Below are 19666 nucleotides of genomic sequence, written 5' to 3'. Positions count from 1 at the left end.
CCACAAGATAACTTACCTCATCTTTATAACCTAACAATCTCATGTGATAAGCCCGAGTATTTCCATCTTTGAATTAGCAACTGAGGCACAGAACAGTTAAGCAATTTGGGTAAGGTCACACAGCAATTAAAGACAGGACAAGGACTGTAAAGTCAGTCTGGCTCCCAACTTTGCTTTTAACTCCTATGATACACTGCCTGGCCCTATAAAATTGAGGGCCAGACCCTGTACTGTAGTGAACTCTCCAGGATAATGCCACACTATAAGAACACATCACGATGGCCAGCTGGCCTTCCACTTCTGTCACCCAGCCTGACAACGTGGTTCTATTTTAAATCTGCTTTTTTATTTTATTTACTTTTAACCACTACAGTCCTGATTCCACATCCTGTTATGTACCTCACACTCTATTCTACCTATAAACAAAATGAATAGAATAAAAATGTATAAAGATAAAGATGACAATAAACCTCATCAATAATGGACATCACAAAAATTCTTCTGGCTGACTGAAGCACACTAAGATTCTCCCTGTGTCTACACCTTTAAATATCACATAGAGTCTGTGCAGGGAGACCTCTTGGTTCCTCCTACCTGAATGCTACTCATCCCCTTCCCGTTTGGTATCTCCTCTAAGTTCTTACCACATTCCATCAAGCAGTTCTCTCTCCTGTTTGTTCCTCCCTATTTTTTGTACATAAGTCAATTATAGGTGTTCTAATTCTCAAGCTTAACTGTTTTGTCTCTGCATCAGGAAATCCAGGCTGGGCACAGTGGCTCACACCTGTAATCCCAGCACTTGTGGAAGCCAAGGCAGGAGGGTTGCTTGAGGCCAGGAGTCTGAGACCATTCTGGGTAACAAAGTGAGACCTTGTCTCTATAAAAAATAAGAAAATTAGCCGGGCACAGTGGCACACATGGGGCGCCAGCTACTCAGAATGCTGAGGCAGAGGATCGCTTGAGTCCCGGACACTGAGACTGCAGTGAGTTGTAACTGCGCCACTGCACTCCAGCTTAGGTGACAGAACAAGACCTGTCTCAACCGAAAAAGAAAGAAATCTAACATTGAGTATTTACTATATACTGGGTCCTGTAGATCAAAAGGCATGGCTCCTACCTACCATTAATAACTTAGACTATAATGGAAAGTAATAAGAAAAATAAAAGAGTACTTACATTACTCTAAGATAAATACCTTAAATAAGATGTATACTTGTGGATCCAAATAACAGACTGACCAACTAAAATACACAAGTAATTATGAAAGAATTCAAAGTGAGGGTGATAACTACTGCAGGAGATCAGGCATGCCAACCCAAAATATGCCACTTTAGCATAAAGATTATTTTGAGCTGAAGCTAACTGAGAATCAGCAGATTAAAAAAGCTCTCTGCCCTCTTATATCTGCATCAAAGCAAGACATAAATTTATAAAGGTAAAGGTTTCCCTCCTCCCCTTTCTACCAGGAGGGACCAAGGTTGATCACCAAAAACAGTTTATTTTGTTAAATTTATTTTAGTTTTGCAGAGACAGGGTCTCAATATGCTGCCCAGCCTGGTCTTGAACTCCTGGCCTCAAGCAATCTTCCAACTCTGGCCTCCCAAAGTGCTGGGATTACAGGAGTAAGACACTGAGGCTCACAAAGGTAACTCTGGACCCTTATTAGCCTGAGATGCCAACAGAGGAATCTACATAACAAACTTCCATTTATTTACCTTTCCAGAATTTGCTCTCCCTAGAGACTTACAGTCCTTTGCCTTTGTCTATCTAGTCATTTCTGCAAAAATTTACTGTTCCTTACGGAAGATGCTATATAAACCAGAGTTCTAAGCCACCTCTTTGAGATTTACTAATTCCCTGAGTATCTCTCACATATATATAAAATATACATGTCAAAAAACTTATTTTTCTTTTGGGTGCATTCCAGCTAAGAACTCAGAAGGTAGAGAGAAAATTATTTTTCCTCCCCAACACTATGTTCCTTCTTAGACTCTAATCTACTTAAAGGCAGAGACCGTGTTCTATGAATGCTGGTGTAAAACTAACGTGGCAGGTTCTTGCAGAAAATTCATTATAACAAACGAATAATCTAGTGGTTCACAAGTTCCTTTCCCTGCCTCTGCCCTAATTCACCTGAGGAATATGTTACATCTGTCACATCAGCTCAAATAAAACCATCATAGCTCAACAAACTTGGACGGGCAAGCCTAATTATGACAGCAAAATTTGCTTTCCATGCCTTAATGACATTTTCATTTTAGAGCTTTCTGCTACCTTGATAAGGTGTTTGGTTGTTGTTTTAAAGTAGGAAGAAAAAAAACCAAAACCAAAAAAAAACTTCCACACTCGGAAGTTTTAAATCTGAACTTATTTCCTAAAGTCTTACATTTCTAAAATAAGTCAACCTTTCAAGCAATTTAGGCAAAAGATTGATTTGTGAGGCTTCTGATAGACATTTCAAGTAAATTGCATACTGCTTTTACCCTGGCTTCTGGTAAAATGAATATGAAAAATTATAGAACCTTCATCTTTTTATCTAAAATAAAAAGGTGTCCCTAGGCTTTTCAATTCCATTTAAAATGCATTTTCATAAATAACCTTTTCACAATCTGTACTCTGTTTTAATTAAATTTCTCACTGTGGAAAACAAGATAATTGAAGCAGTTTTGAGATTAGTTAACTGTCAAACATTATGTGAGTAGTCACTGCATTGGGGAAATTTGCCGTCAGTACAACTCTCGTCTCTACAAAAATCCCCAAACTAGTCATACAGTTAAAGCTTCAGCTGAGCTCTAGCTTTCTAAAAAAAGTGAGAAGGATGACTTCCTTGAGTCCTTAAATAAAATCCACATTAAATAACAACATGTATACTAAAAAATACATTTTGTTTCCCCTAAAGACCTTCATTGATGTTCCTAGTCATTAAAATTTCAGAAGAGTTTATTCTTATCACAAAGAGAAAACAGTGGTCCCTCTATTCCCATGTACAGATGAGGGCACCATTTATGGTAGCAACAGTGGTTTCTTCAAGACAACTTTCATCTTACACAGCCTTAGTGAGTCATGACACTGGGGAACACAGAGACAAGGCAGGCCTGCTTGTACAACAGGAGGTTTAGATTTCTGCTCCTATTCAAAACTATCTCTTTGACTCTTTAAACCTGGATTAAGTTAACCAATGGCAGCTGTCCTATGAGGAAATAACATATCCTGCAGTAGTTGCAGAAGGATTGGTAAAACCAATTATTCCTTAATCGTGTATCGCTTGTTCAAAATTCTGTATAGTAACTTTTATGTCCAAAGAGATTAAATAATTTTTCCCAATTATTTGTTAGCTTCTCCGTTAGAATACATCTAGAGCCAGAACGCTGGGCTTCGAATTCTAGCTCTGCCCTAATAGGCTGTGTGACTTTGAAAAGGTACCTAGTGACTCTCTTAAGTAGGCACTACCATGACTCAGGAGACGATTTAAGGACGATTCCACGCTCTGTTCAACAAACATCTTATAGTTAGATAATCAAAGAACAAAAAATATCTGCTGAAGAAAACAGGTTCTGTATTCTTACAAGCTTGTATGACTACATTTAAAATGCTCTAGCATACTTACCTTTAAAGGTGATTAATCCATCAGCTCAGCCTCAAATGCTTAGAATTGATTACACAACATTGAGATATCAAGAGATATTAGTGAATAATAAGTACTTCTTATGAATAGAGAGCTGATACAATCATAATTAAATGAGTTAGAAAATAGCATGATTAGAATTCCTAAGGCAATTTTAGTTTATACATCTTAAGGGATGGCAAGTCTGTATTTTTTAAATCTCATTTTGTAAAACACTTTTCAAGATGTTTTAGAATTCAAAAGGCTCACAGCTACTCATTTTTAGCTTGTTTCTACCATCATTAAAACATGTATTTGTTTATTCCGTAACTTACTTTTCAATTAAAGGTTTCTATTTGATGAAAACACAATTTTTATTTCAAAAACCATCTTTAGGGTGAGAGTGGAAACAAAGTTTTGACAAAAATACTCAATCCACTGCAGACTTTTTAAGTTGGAAAGAGGTTAAGAATGTCATTTAGACTAACCACTATCTATGTATCATCACCACTGTTTTGCAGATTAAAAGAAAATTCAGGCCCAGAAAGCTTAAATAGTGTGCATGAAAACACAACAGACGGTCACTCTGAAGAGAAGGGAGGTTAGAAACCAAGTACAGCCACACACCATATAACGACATTTTGGTCACTATGGACCACATATAGGACAGTGGAGCCATAGATTATAATACCACATTTTTACTGTATCTTTTCTATGTTTAGATATGTTTACAGACACAAATGCGGCATGTGTACCAACTGTCTACAGCATTCAGTACAGTAACATGCTGTACAGGTTTGTTCCCTAAAAGCATAGAGCCTAGGCGGGCAGTGGACTCGACCACCTAAGATGGTCTAAGAACGCTCTACGGTGTTCACACAATGATGGAACTGCCTAATGGTGCATTTCTCAGAATATAACTCTGTTGCTAAGGGATACATGACTGTATTTTGCCTCTCAGAATAATAATCTTTATATTAAATTGCATTGTCTTTCATACTTACCAGTTCACAAAGTGGACCATGTTATGTCTGCTAAAACTTGTTTAAGATATTCAATTTTATTTCACTAAGTGTGCTGAAAAGTATACATAACACATGGCATGACACGGAATTAGTTGGCATTGACAAAGGCCACGTTATCCATCCTCCACACATTTACTTAGTATCTCCAAAATGTCAGGTCCTGTGATAGACTGGGTATACTAAGATAAAACAAAGACATAGTTTCTTCCCTAAAGGATCCCACAGTCTACTGAGGACGAGGACAAGTAAGTAAACATAGAAGTGGGTACAACTTCTTAAAGGGACATGAAAGATGCTGCTAACTATGCTTGATTAGGTCCAGAAGGCTCCACGATCAAGGACTACAAATAGTAAACAGAGTTGGCATGGACAAAACAAGAAAGCACATTCAAAGAGAGCCAAGAGCTCAGGAAAACAGACAGTTTACAGTTCCTGCTATGTTTAAGGGACTGCAATTGGGATAGACTGAATGCAAAATGACAGTCAGTTAGTCAACAGGAGGATGAACGGCCTCAGGAAGGCCCTTAAACACAATGCAGAGGAGTCTCAAGTTTATCCTGAAGAGACTAAGATCCTTCTAAAATTTTCAACTAGTTCTCTTCCTTGTGGGGGGAGATGGAGGGCAGTAGCATATTCGACGTTAGATATTAGAAAGTACACTGGAAGTAGTATGAAGAATACATTATTTAAGGAAAGGAATGAGCTGGAGCAAGACTACAAGCAAAGGTGCAACTGAGGAGGCTATGACCACCTCTGTCTGTTGTGCATCCATCCATCCAAACTACCAGTATTTATTAAGTGACTACTATATGTTAGGTGCTAGGAATAAAATAGTGAACAAGAAGAGCATCGTAACAAAACCAGCGGCAATGCAGATGAGCTTGAAATCAAACAGCTATTCATGAGGAACAAGTGAAAAGACTTGGTAGCTATTTGAATACAGAGAAGGAAGACGAAAGAATTAGACCTTGGGTGTCTGGTTATATGGTAGTGTCATTCATCTTAACAAGAAACTCTGGGGAAGAATGAGGCCCATTGTGTTGGTCTATATCACAGCTTTCAAAGTGCTTATAGGGCATTCAGGGAGAAGGGACCGTGAACAGATGATACCAGAGTTAGAAATTTAGATTTGGTAGTTTTGATACTATGATATAGCAAGACATATATAGTTTGATTGTCTTCTACAGCTCCTGGCTCACAGTTACTAAAACCCCTGGAAGTCTCTAAGTGATAAGAGCAATAAAGGCGAAAGAAGGGCCTTTTGCTACTCATAGCAAGTCCCTTTCAATCACAGAAGAGTTTACATCAATAAGATGACTTCCAGAAAGTCCCTAAGGATAGAGGAGAGGTGGCTGGCTGTCAAGGGAACCATCTGTGTGATTAAAGGGTTGAAACTTGCTGCCCCATCTCTCACGTCCAGGGAGGGGAGGGGGCTGGAGATTGAGTCAATCGCTAATGGCCAATGATTTAATCAATTACATTTATGTAGTGATGCCTCCATTAAAAACTCCAACTGAAGGGGTTTGGAGTGCCTCCAGGCTGGGTGAAGACACGGAGGTGGCTTCCGGAGGGTGGCTGCCTGGAGAGGGCATGGAATGCCCTCTCCAATACCTTGACCTATGCGTCTCTTCCATAAGACTGTTCCTGACCTGTATTCTTTCATAAGAAATTAGCAATAGTAAGTACGCTACTTTCCTGAGTTCTGAGCCGTTCTAACAAATTATCAAACATGAGAAAGGGGTTGTGGGAATCTCTAATTTCCATCTAAGTCAGACACAAGTTGTGAGTAACCTGGGGGCCCATCAGTTGCAACTGGCATCTCAAGTGGGACTAAGCCTTTAACTGTAGGGTCTGTGCTAACTCCTGGTAATTGGTTTCAGAATTAAACTGTAGGACACACAGTCGATGTCTTCAGAGAACTGAACACAACCCATACATACAGTGCAAAAGTGAAGTATTGAGAGCAGCAGTAAAGAGGAAATAGTTTTCCTTTCAGTAGCTAATAACATGCAACTGTTTAGGTAAAGTAATGGAAATGAAAAAGGTCTTACATAGATAATAAATAAAACTACCATACTGAGTGTTAGGGGGATGCTAATTTATTCAGATTGTGTATTTTCTTTGCATGTTGACCCTAAAACAATTTATAAAAAATGGTTTCACTTTAGAAATTCATATGTAAATTGGGCTCTGCCAGGACACACCAGGCATGCTTTTCTGTGTAATGACACCAGCACTTTAAATTATCAAAGCGCTCTCACTGAATGTGTACTGGCTTATCTTAATTTGTCAGTTATTTCATTATTTGGACATAAATAATAAATCAATGTTATTTTGGAAAAAAGGTACTTTTTGTTCTCCAAAAAGAGATGAGGAGTTACTGTAATTATATCTAAGTTTGCTAAGTTAAAAGCAGAGCAGAAGGTCCCAAATTTATACTTAAATGACTGAAAAAACATCCATTATCTATTTTCTTCATTTTGGGAAAAAGTTAACCATGTTAAATTATCTTGTTTGAGCGTTATTCTGAAAAGGAGAATTACTGAGAGATGGATTTGGTGTTACCAATGGCTAGTCTATCCTACTCAAATGGCTACTGTGTCATACGTATTCTTGTAATAATAATCAGAGTCAAATAGATTTATTTGCTAACAGGTGTTCATCTCAATGAAGCACACTCAGGGAATATTTTGTTACAGTGACTCCAATGAAGAACTGTTGGCTCAGATGACAATATCAATGATCAAATATCTTCACCAACTCACCTTGAGAAATAGCAGACGAATTTCAATAGGCACATTTTACAAGGAAATACCTGTAAATTATCAAGTTTTCTCACTTTGGCTAATAAAGCAGTACACTTTCTAAAATAGGCATAATATAACTAAAAATAATTAGAACAGATACAGCTAAGTTTTTCTTGGGCCTAAAACTGTATCAGAATACTTGCAGTACACATAATCTGAAAATCACTGAGTATCTTAAAGACTGAAATGCATACTTTCTGAAAAATGCAGCTATTGTGGCAGGATTTAAAAAAATAGAATATTCCTCATTTTGTTTAAGTAAACCAATGTTGTGATCTTTTTTCATCTTTTATTCTGGAAATAATGGCCTCGGATAGTAAATTTTAAATGAAAGTTGATGAAAAGTAAACTGAGTTGGTTTGATATAGCCAAACACATTGTATAGAAATCAAACCTTTATCACTGGATACATTCCAAGGAGATTTTTAAAAATTACGTTTCTGAGTTCCAAAGAAATGACAAGCCCTTTTCAGAGATATAGATGTTGTGAAATTCTTAAATGAAAGTGTTATTCTTATTTTTGCCAATAAATGTATTAGCAGTGCTTTGTTCACATGTTCATTTCTTCTTAAACCGAACATCATCCCTTTCTTCCTAACAGTTCACTTCCATTTACCTACTTTGGGTAGCTTAAAGCCAGGGAATTACTGAATCACAAGGAACACAGAGGTTATTTCGTTCAGTGTCCTATAATCCCTTTCATGGCATTTGCTGGCATTGATGAAGGGAACACACAGCATCTGTTACACTTTCTCCAAAGATGAAGATATTTTATTTATAATCTTGGCTAGTGGGAACACTGATTTTTTGGTTTTGTTTTTTAAAGTACTGGTTTTTCAAGACAGAACATAGGCGTTTAACTTGGAATCCTGAATCTGCTCCTTCTTTACCAGTCCTGTGACTTTGGGCAAGGCACTTAACTTCCCTGACCTTAAATTCTCATTTGTACAATAGAGATCACAGTAGGTGGTTCTAAGGAAAATGTGACGTATATCAAAGTGCCTTGTGGAGAGCAGTTTCTCATCAAATATTACATCCTTCTTGAAAGCCCCTTTTTATACTGTGATGAGACTTACAGTAGGTTTTTCTGTTTCCTTTAGGAGCTAACAAAATTAATCTCATTCATTTGTAACCTATGACTACCTGTCCAGCGCTAGAAGACAACAGTAACTTAGGAAAGTTATTTTTTCAAATACTATCATATTTCTTCCCATCACATGCTTTTACTAGTAACTTGGAAAAAAATCAATGGTAATCTTCATCTGAACAATGTATCAAGTCTCTCTGTATAGGGTTGTTCAGTCCAACAAACATTTACTAAGTGCTTACAATGTGCCAAAAACTGAGCCAGAGATTAACCTAGAGATACAGAATTTTTCCTTAGAAGTTAATAATCTTTTGAAAACTAGACATATTCTGAATGACTGTGCTACATAGCGATATGCTAAATACTATGTTACATATAAATTGCTATGTGAATAAAACTGAAAAGTCACACAGAACGCATCTGTGGTGGGTTCTCCACAGGAGACAATTTTTAAAAACTGTCTTGGGACCATTCATTCATTCAGTAAATACTTACTAAAGATCTACTATGTGCCAGACATCATATACTAGTTATTGGGAATAAAAAGGTGAAGTGTGGTGGTTGGAAGGTAGGGGAGGAAGGTGGAGAGTGCCTACCCTCATGGAATTTAGAATCTAATTTATGATGTTCTAGTTCCATATAATAATTTTAGTATACTCAAAGATGGTCAACTTTCCCATTTGATACAAGAATGAATAACCATTTATTTGTGTTACAGTTTCTTGGTTTTCTAAGTTGGGTATCTTATAATATACCCACCCTATCTGAAATCCTAGAAACAAAGAAACAAATTTTTTTTTTTATTTGAGACGGAGTCTCGCTGTTACCCAGGCTGGGGTGCAGTGGGGTGATCACAACTCACTGCAACCTCCACCTCCTGGGTTCAAGCGATTCTCCCACCTCAGCCTCCCAAGTAGGTGGGATTACAGGTGTGCACCACTACACCCGGCTAATTTTTCTTTTTTTTTTCTTTTGTAGAGATGAGGTTTCACTATGTTGGCCACACTGGTCTTGAACTCCTGACCTCAAGTTATGTGCCCACCTTGGCCTCCGAAAGTGCTAGGAATACAAGCGTGAGCCATCGCACCGAGCCCAACATAAAAAAAACTTTTTAAGAAGAGTTTACTTCCCACTCCCCCTACCATGTTGTAAAACTAAGCGGGATGGGTGAGTAATCTTTAGGATTTCAGTTGAGACCAATGGCCAATGTCTGAAGTTATGCTAGAGGCTGCAAGCTGCATTAGAAAAGTTGGAACTACAAAACTCATTTAAAACTGGGTCAGTGGAGGAAGATGAGGTCAAAAGGGTATACCTGGGAGGCAGTGCTACTGACGGCAAGCCACTGTAAGCGAGCTGAAGGGCTTTATCTACTCCTTATACCAAGTACCAGCAAAGTTTGTTATATACAGTGAAGCTTTTACTATACTGAAAAAGCCACTGAAGCTTCACTATAACTGTGCCAAGGCAGCTTACAAAATGCTAGGCTAAATGAGGAAAATTTTTCCTCTTGACTAGTGATCTTAAAAGGCAATGCCAGGAATAATAGATGCTAAATTAAGTGGGAAAGCTATAACATTTGTAATCTGAACCCCTCAGGACGGTAATTCAACTCGGGGAAGGAGGTGCACTCATGATGGTATTTCTTTTTCTTTGGTGTCCCACTACACCACCCAAAGCACACCTGGAAAGCACAGAGCTGTTTTATGTATGCAAGACTTGTTATTGTATGAAGTTGATAAAATTGCAAATGCTGCATTCCGGCCAAATTAGAACACTTGTGGATGTGGCCATGAGTTATTTGAAGTCTATACTACCATGTGACAGAAAGAGCACCGGCTCTGTGTTGAAATCACAGCTGCAGTAACAGTCAGTGCTTGGAAGAGTGCCAGGCATCAGTAAGTGTGGGAATCAAACAATGAAGGTTGACTTTTTCCTTTAGAGCTCTTAAACCTTTGTCTGGTCTGGAAAGACATAGATAATCTTATACAGGGCCACTATCCCATTATCCTTGGTAGCAGATGGAAAGGGAGTAAATTAATCCTACAGAATACTTCTCAATTCAATTGTTTTAATGCCTTTCCTATCATTTACAAAAATAAAAAATAAAAAATAAATAAAAATAAAAAAATCAAAAGTACAAGCAGCAAACCCAAATGTCTTGAATGTCTCTTGCTTTTACTTTTCCTCCTTCGGACTTTTACCTTTCAAGAATTTTTTAGTTTTATCAATCTATATAACTTATCTCCAGACTCTAATAATTACAGTATACACGCTGAGGCAGACAACATGTGTGTCTGGCTCACATGGTAGAAATCCAATCTTTATTGAATAGAAAGATGAATACATGTAATGGAGGCAATCATTCTTTCTGAAATAAGTGGATGATGAAGCCCAAAAAGTTAAATATCTTGCCTACCTGATATTGAAATTTATGGTAAAATGGGGTATAGGATCCAGGTTTCCCACACAACCTGCCTAGCAATCTCTTCTACATCATCCAACCACATCTGTATTAAATCTAAACCTAAGAGAAATCAATGTAAGCCAAAGTGGAAACGAACAGACACTAGGCCTACCTAAAAGGAATTTAAGATTTCCTCTCCTTTATAGTCTCTGCTACTTTCAGGAGACTCAGCATTTATGGAAGAGCTGAGGCATAATTATTATTGTCAACTGGTGAGAATATTAGGAAGTAGGAACACTTCTAACTGTAAGGAAATCAAAGAAAAGAGAGAAACCACATCCTTCCTCGACTGAATAACAAACTTGTAAAACTTTTATGGGATTTGTTAAAATATAATTCAGTGAGTTCCCAGTATGCACTCTCTCCCAAGTATAAAGAGATAAAAGCTATTCATTCCTGCCCTTCCAGAGGTTCATGAGCTAGGTGGGAGAGAGAAATGTAAGAACTGTAGTAATGCTCAATAAGTTGGCTATTACCACCTCTAAATTTCCCTAGCAATGGTTGACCTAAGTCTAGAAGGACACAAGGAGAGAGTCAAATGAAACATAAGAAGATCACTCTAGGCTGAGGAGGCAGTATGAGCAAAGGTCTGGAAGACTAAGAAGACTAAGACTAAGAATGTTCAGGGAATTACGAAACCTTAAACATGTCCAAGACAAAGACTTTGATCTTACCAGTGGCCACACAGATGAGGTTGAAGAGGTTGTCTGAGGCCCAGGGGATTACTGTAACCTTCTAGAAACTATCCAAAGAGGCACAGAGCACCTAGCAAGAGATCTCTCCTAAAGTAAAACATGAAAACCTACTGGTTCTTGCATTTGATCATTGTTACTGCTTCCCTTTCATTGACAACAGTTCATATACTCTTACTTTAACAATTTTAATTATTAATATGAATCACCTATCCATTGCTTCTTATTTTCTTCATTTACGGTAAATGAGGACACCAAAGAATTCCGTTCCCCCTCAACTTTTGCGGTTATAATTCTCTCTTATGTTAAGTCAGTCTATGAATTATATCAAAGAATCACTGAATGATAAATGAAAAACTGATTTGCACTAATTGAAAATAGAGAACTTTTGTTTTCTTCACTGAAAAGAATTTCCACTAAGAATCCATACTCAGTAGCGTAGTTTAAAAGGAAACAGTTGAGGGTGAAACCATCTTGGTATACACAGGCAATTATTTTTTAAATGACTTAAGGATTCAGGAGTGAAATATGGAAGAATGTTACATTAAACTCTTATAAGGGCTTGAAAATATGTCTCCTGAACCTTAGTCTTACACCTCCCCACCACCCAAATTCCTCTTCCATACCTTAAACTACTTGATGAAAAAGATCAGGCCATTTTTATACCTCTAGTATTAAGTACTTCTTTAGCACTCAATAAATATTTACTGAACCAAAGTATAATACTCAAGAACCAAAACAAAGTGAGGGAGGGTATGTGGGTACAATATCCAGTGCTAAGTCTGGATTAAGTCAATCTGATCAACAAGGTGTTGTCTGACACCTTCACTTACATATTCTCCATAAGTCTCTTGTGTTGGGGGTGGCGGTGGAGGTCTGTACCCAGTTGGGGGGACTCCTCTTGCTCTGGGAGTGAGAAGTCCTCTTCCCCGACTCACTGGCCCTCGGGTGGACAGGACTCCTCTGGGAGTTGGCGTCCCTCGTGGTACTACAACTCCAACTGGCCGTGTTGTAACTCCTCCCCTTCCCCTGTAACCAAGAGGGTCAAATTAGCCATATCTATCATAGTCTCTAACATTCTGTTATTCACATATATTTATACCTCAGAAACAAAATCAAAGTTCTGTATTTTTGTAAAAAGCAATAAGGAGCAAAGAACTAAAGCAAACATGAAACAGGTATCTACAAAAGGAAATTAAGTCATTTAGGCAGTTCGTCTAGCAACAATAAAGTCTGGAGTCAATCTCTGGTCAGTACACAGAGTAGGAAACTGTGATATTTGGAGAAGCCACATGCACCCAAGACTTCTATATGATGCCATGCCAGGATTACACCCAAACTCCACTCCCACACTATGAAGTGTGCCTTTTCTTGCTTATATCAGGACAAGGAAACTGAGGCTTAGAGATTTTAAAACTGTCCCAGAACAGCTGTGAGCAAAGTCAGAGGCCAAAATATATGCTACAATTCCATCAGAGAGAGAAGAATAAAATGTACTTTCCTGAATAATGTATCAACTACATGGTAATAAAACAACATTAAGTTAAGTAAACACAGGCATTTTCTGAGGTAGAATTCAACACATTCATGTATTTCTAATGTAAATCACGAGACTTCAAGTCAGCAACGAAGGAGGTGTTTCTATCAACGATGGCTCCACAGAAGCAAAAACCCGAGAAAATATAAGGACAGAAAAGTGTGGCTACCCCAGAGAATACAGACACAGTATGATGCACCTCATCTGGACAAGGCCCTCCAGCGAGAACTGTAGCTGGCAGGGTTGGCTGCCTACAGACCAGCTTCCTCCTCCTTTAGTGTGTCTGGGATAGCAAACACGCAGTTAAAGACTCATTTTCCAAAAATAGCAAATTATCAAAACTCAAAGCTGGACTTTGAAAAGACTGATAAAATTGATAAACCTCTAGACAGGCTAAATAAGAGGAAAAAAAAAAAAAAAAAAGCCCAAACACCAGTATCAGAAATGAAGAGGGTTTCAGCCAGGTGTGATGGCTCAGGCCTGTAATCTCAGCACTTTGGGAGGCCAAGGCAGGTAGATGACCTGAGGTCAAGAGTTCAAGACCAGCCTGGTCAACATGGCAAAACCCCATCTCTATTAAAAATACAAAAATTAGCTGGGCACAGTGGCGTGTGCCTATAGTCCCAGCTACTTGGGAGGCTGAGGAATGAGAATCACTTGAACCCAAGAGGCTGAGGTTGCGGTGAACCAGGATTACACCACTGTACTCCAGCCTGGGCGACAGACTCTGTCTCCAGAAAAAAAAAGAATAATGAAGAAATACTATGAACAACTCCAAGCTCACACATTTTTTAACTTACATGAATGTGACTGATTCTGATTCATAATGACCAACACAAAAATAATTAAATAATCTGAATGGGCTTATGTCTATTAAATAAATTTAATCAATAGGTAATCACCTTCCAAAAAAGAAAGCATCAACTCCATACGGTTTCAATCAATTCCATCAAATATTAAAGAATGAAATGATACCAGTTCTCTATAATCTTGTCCAAAAAATAAAAGCAGAGGGAACACTTCCTAACTCAATCTGTGGGGCTGGTCATTGGAAGTGCCTCCTTAAAAGTATTTCTACATTACTCGTCAGAGGCTGGGACCAGTCTGGGCCAGCCAGGGAGGCCAGTGGTGACTGTCCCCAGCCTGTTCTTGAGCACTGGTTGGGACCTGACAAAGGAAGTATCCCTCAAAAATACTTAATCACCCTCAGAGGCTACAACTGGCCAGAGATGGGGCCAGCCCAACTGCTCAGTGACCTGCTTAGGATGAGACATATGGTCTGAGGGGGAACAAGAACAAGGCCTCCCCATAACCAATATGGATAAAGAGAGTCTAAAGTGAAGAACTAGAAATCAGCAGCTCTCGTGAACACAGGTACAAAAATTCTTAAAAATATTAGTAAACTCCATTCTATAATGTGTTAAAAGAATTATACACCATAACCAAGTAGGATTTATTCCAGGTACATAAGGTTGATTTAATATTAGAAACTCAATGTAGTCTACCACATCAACAAGGCTAAAGTAGAAAAACAATGTGATCATATAAATAGAGCAGAAAAAGGATGCGGCCAACGGCAACACTCATTTATAACAACTTTCAGAAAATTTCCGCAAGTTGAAAAAGAACATCGGGCAGGAGTGGTGGCTCACACCTGTAATCCCAGCACTTTGTCAGCCCAAGGTAGGTGGATCACTTGAGATCAGGAGTTCCAGACCAGCATGACCAACATGGTGAAACCCCGTCTCTACTGAAAAAAGACAAAAATTAGCCAGGCATGGTGGAATATGCCTGTAATCCCAGCGACTAAGGCTGAGGCATGAGAATTACTTGAACCTGGGAGGCAGAGGTTGCAGTGAGCCTAGATGGCGACACCTAGATGCACTCCAGCCTGGGCGATAGAGTGAGGCTGTCTCAAGAGAAAACGGAACATGTACAGCAAACCTACAACATACTGAATTGTGAGAAACTGAATGCGTTCCCCTTAAGATTGGGAACAAGGCAAGGATGTCTACTCTCACAACTACTATTCAACACTATACTGTAAGTCCCACCTACATCAATAGGACAAGAAAAGTAAATAAAACTTACACAGATTTTGAAGAAAAAAGTAAAACTTCTTTGTTCACAGGTGACATCATTGACTACGTAAAAATATCCCCCCAAATAGTCCAAAAACCCCCCCAAACCCCACACCTACTCCTATACTTAATAAGCTAGTAAAACAAGGAGTAAAAGGTTACTAGTCAAATGCTTTCCTACATACCAGCAATAAACAGTTGGAATTTAGATTAAGAACACAAAAACATTTACTGAAGCCACAAAAAAATTGCATGTTTTGGTACAAATTTAATAAAACATGTACAGCATTCCTTTGTAGAAAACTACAAAACTCTGATGGAAGAACTCAAGGGAGTAACATCCATGTTCATGGTCATAATATTGTTAATATGCCAGTTCTTCCCAACTAATCTACAGATTCAATGCAATCCCAATCAAAATCTCAGCAAGTGATACATTTTTAGATATTGACAAACATTTTCTAAAGTACACATGGAAAGGCAAAAGACCCAGAACAGACAACACAATACTGAGAAGAAAAACAATGTTAGAAGACTCATAATATATAATTTCAAGACTTATTATAAAGCTACAATCAATACAGCATTGTATTTGCGAAAAAAAAAAAAGACACAGATCAATGGAACAAAATACAAAGCCCAGAAACTGACCCTCAGAAATATGGTCAACTGATTACTGACAAAGGAGCAAAGACAATTCAATGGAAAATGTTTTTTTCAACAAATGATACAGGAACAAGTGAATATCAACAAATTAAAAAAAAAAAAAAAACGTAGACACCTAGACACAGACCTTACATCTTTCACAAAAATCAACTCAAAATGTATCTTAAAACCAAATATGAAATATAAAACTTATAGAAGAAAGCATAGAAGAAAATCTGTATTGTATTAGTTTGGTGAAGAGTTTTTAGATACAATATCAAAAAAAGTCCTTGAAAGAAAAATTGGTAAGTTCAACTTTATTAAAATTATAGACTTCTGCTTTGCGTAGGACACTATTAAAAGATAAAGAGACAAGCTACAGAAAGGAAGAAAATATTTGGGAAACATGTTAGCTGATAAAGGATTTGTATCCAAAACACAGAAAAAACTTTTATAACTCAACAATGAGAAAGCAAATGGCCCACTTAAAAAGCAGGCAAAATACTTGAACAGACAGCTAACCAAAGAAGATTTACAGATGGCAGATAACCAAATAAAGATGTTCAACATCATTTGTCACTAGAGAATTCAAACTAAAAGTGAGATACCACTTCGCATGTATTAAAATGACTAAAATAAATAACTGAATATACCAAGTGTTGGGGAGGATATGAAAAACATAAACTTTCATTCCTGCCTGGAACGCAACATAGTATATAGCCACTTAGAAAGACAGTTTGGCGATTTCTTGCAAAGCTAAACATAGCCTTATTGTGCAATCTAGCAGTTGTATTCCTAGGTTTTTACCCAATGGATCTGAAAACTTATGCCTACATAAAAACTTGCACATAAATGTTTATAGCAGCTTTATTCACAGCAACCAAGATGCCCTTCGATAGACGAAAAGATAAGCAAACTGGGTTACATGCATACAACAGAAAATGATTCAGCAGTAGAAAGAAATGAGCTAAAAATCCACAAAAACTAGGAATAAATCTTAAATGCACATTTCTAAGTGAAAGAAGCCACTCTGGAAAGGCTATATAATGTATGCTTTTCAACTATATGACATACTGAAAATACTAACACTAGAGAGATGGTTAAAAAAAAAAAAATCAGTAGTTAACACAGGTTAAGGGGTGGAGGGAAGGTTGAATGACTAGAGTTTAGGGTGATACAACTATTCTGTATGATACCAAAATGACAGTGAATACGTGACACAAAGCATTTGTCAAAACCCAAAGAACTTCACAGCACAGAGAGTGAATTTTCATGTTTGCACACTAAAAACCACAATATTACTGAGGAAGTAGGAGACTCTCAGGATGCAATGCTGAATGTGAACGAACATTTTAACTAGATTAAAGCACATGAAAACAACCTTATTGAAGGGGTTGAAGAAAAGTAAACTTCGAAATGAGATAAGTCTGTCAGACTAAAGGCAAAAAAAAAAAAAAAAAAAGTAAATAAGCACTGTTCTAGTTGATGAAGTTATTTTCTACAGGAAGAAGTGTGAGTACAGGTTAACCATTCTGATATCACTATACATGTATCCTGGAACACAATAACTAAATAAAAGAATGGTGGGAGCCAGTTTCTCAAGTTGGAGTGGAGTGATAAGAAAAGGGAAGAGGCTATAATGGTCAATGTGCAAACAGATTAAAATCAGAGACATCAGTATGAACTCATGTTTAGTTTACTATATTTACAAATGGTTAAAGAAATATGCATAAATACGTGTATATACATAGGTTAGTACATACACATATATGTCCATTCTATGTCAGCTGAGAAAGAACAGACCTCAGCACATCCCAGAAACAACAAGCAGAACCAGCACCCTGATCTTGCTTTCTAATACCATACTGCAATAAATGGAACCTGAGCTTCTTGGAGAAATGATTGATTTTAGGACTGGAGGTAGAAATATATAAGACTAGTCTGGAGCAACGTGTAGTGCCAGAAAGAAAGTGCTTAAAAAAAAAAAAAAAAAGAAAAGAATAAAACCCACAAATTACGGGTGTGTGTCAAAGCCAACTGAAAGAACTCCCAATGGCCAAAGCTGAGACAATCTGAGCAAGAAAAGACAGTGGTACCGAATTGTATCACAATGTATAAAATTAATATCCATGAGTCCACACTGATAGAAATGACTGAATCAATCAATAGATACACAGGGGAGAAGGGACAAATCTTCCAGATAATTTTTGCAGATACTCCACCTAGGTGAAGTGAATTGTAATTCCCCATTTCTTAATTAGGGGTTCCCCATAGTGACTTCCTTTTAAAGGATATAGTCAGGAAAGAAAGAAAAATGAGGAATTTGACAGTGGAGAAACTTGACAAGCATGACCTCGGCTACATGATCAAGGCAACATGAGCATAAGTCACGTGGACAGTATGTATACTTGATATGATGCGGCAAACATGGCATTTTACTTCTGTGGTTTTAGTTCCCCAAACTCATAAACCCAGGTTAATGATGGAAAAAAATCTGAAAAATCCCCATTGAGAAACATCTTAGAAAAAACCTGATTAGTACTCCTCAAAACTGTTAATATCATCAAAACAAACAAGTCTAAGAAACTGTCACAGCCAAGAGGAGCCTAAGGAGACAGGACAACTCAACGTGATGTTGTATTCTGGGGATTCTGGAACAGAAAAATGACGCTAGGTAAAAATTAAGGAAACCTGATACGGACTATAGTTAATACTGTACCAATACTGTCGATAATATAGTTAACAATATGTCAATATGTCAAAATAAGTGAGCCATGCTAATAATGTAAGATGTTAATAACAGAGAAAAATCACAAGAAGGATATAGGAAAACTCTCTGTACTACTTTCTCAATCTTTCTGTAAAGCTAAAGCTTTTCTAAAATATTAAGTACATTTAAAAAAATCTCAATTTTACAGTTTTCTTGCAGCTATGGGGGCCTGTAATACAATTCTGGCCAATAAGATATTAATCAGCACTGAGATTTATGGGAAGCTCTTTAGAACTACATAGTTGGCATTCTCTCTTCTCTTTCACTCTTTTCTTCCTGCAGACATGTTTGTAAGGGCAGCAGGCTTGAAGGAAAAAGTGAAAGGCTAAGAAAAGCACAGTCACAAGCTCTGTGGAGCTGGGGAAGGGCAGCGTGGCACTGCTGCACAGGTTTTAAGTGGGGCAGGAGAAGGACAGGATATTTCTACTGGGTTAAGCCACTACAGGTGTATTTGATATCAGCAGTTAAACCTAATCTTAACATGTCTAATGCAGTAAAAAGGAAAAAAAAAAACACTTTTTCTTCATCTCACCCTCAGGTAACCCTTTAATGACTATTGTAAATTAGGTTTTTTGTTTAAAATCCTAGACCATAAAAATTGGTACAGTAAAAATAGTTGCCATGAGCAAAAACACTGGAATCAGATTTGGATTCAATTCCTCATGTACTTACTAGCTTAACATCTACCTGCCAGTTAGCACTTAAACTAATCAAGAGTCTGAACTTTCCACATCAGTTTCCTCAACTGTGAAATGAGGCTAAATATAGAGCCCACTTTTGTGTTATTAGGAGAGAAACATGAGACAATGCATATAAAGTGTTTTGAATTTTTACTGACTCAATAAAAGTCAAGTTTATTTAAACTACAATCACTCTGAACTGTAATGATGATATAACTTCTATAGTGTCTTACTCATCTTTGTGTATCTCCAGTATATGTATCTAGAAAAATCT

The 19666-nt window shown here is 37.5% G+C and overlaps 1 protein-coding gene across 9 annotated transcripts in view; it reads right to left on the bottom strand.

The window, feature by feature from the left end:
- KHDRBS3 (KH RNA binding domain containing, signal transduction associated 3) overlaps positions 1-19666 on the bottom strand; it is a 205786-nt gene that overhangs the window by 60835 nt on the left and 125285 nt on the right. For all 9 annotated transcript variants that reach the window (XM_009213635.4, XM_009213641.4, XM_009213634.4 and 6 more), the window contains exon 6: positions 12513-12708. In XM_009213635.4, the coding sequence (XP_009211899.1) occupies positions 12513-12708 (196 nt within the window). The remainder of the gene's footprint in view (positions 1-12512; positions 12709-19666) is intronic.

Source organism: Papio anubis, chromosome 8 (assembly GCF_008728515.1).
Source record: "Papio anubis isolate 15944 chromosome 8, Panubis1.0, whole genome shotgun sequence".
In the NCBI taxonomy this organism is placed as follows: domain Eukaryota; kingdom Metazoa; phylum Chordata; class Mammalia; order Primates; family Cercopithecidae; genus Papio; species Papio anubis.
Note: the sequence above shows the minus strand (reverse complement) of the source record. Positions and strands in the feature narration are given on the sequence as shown.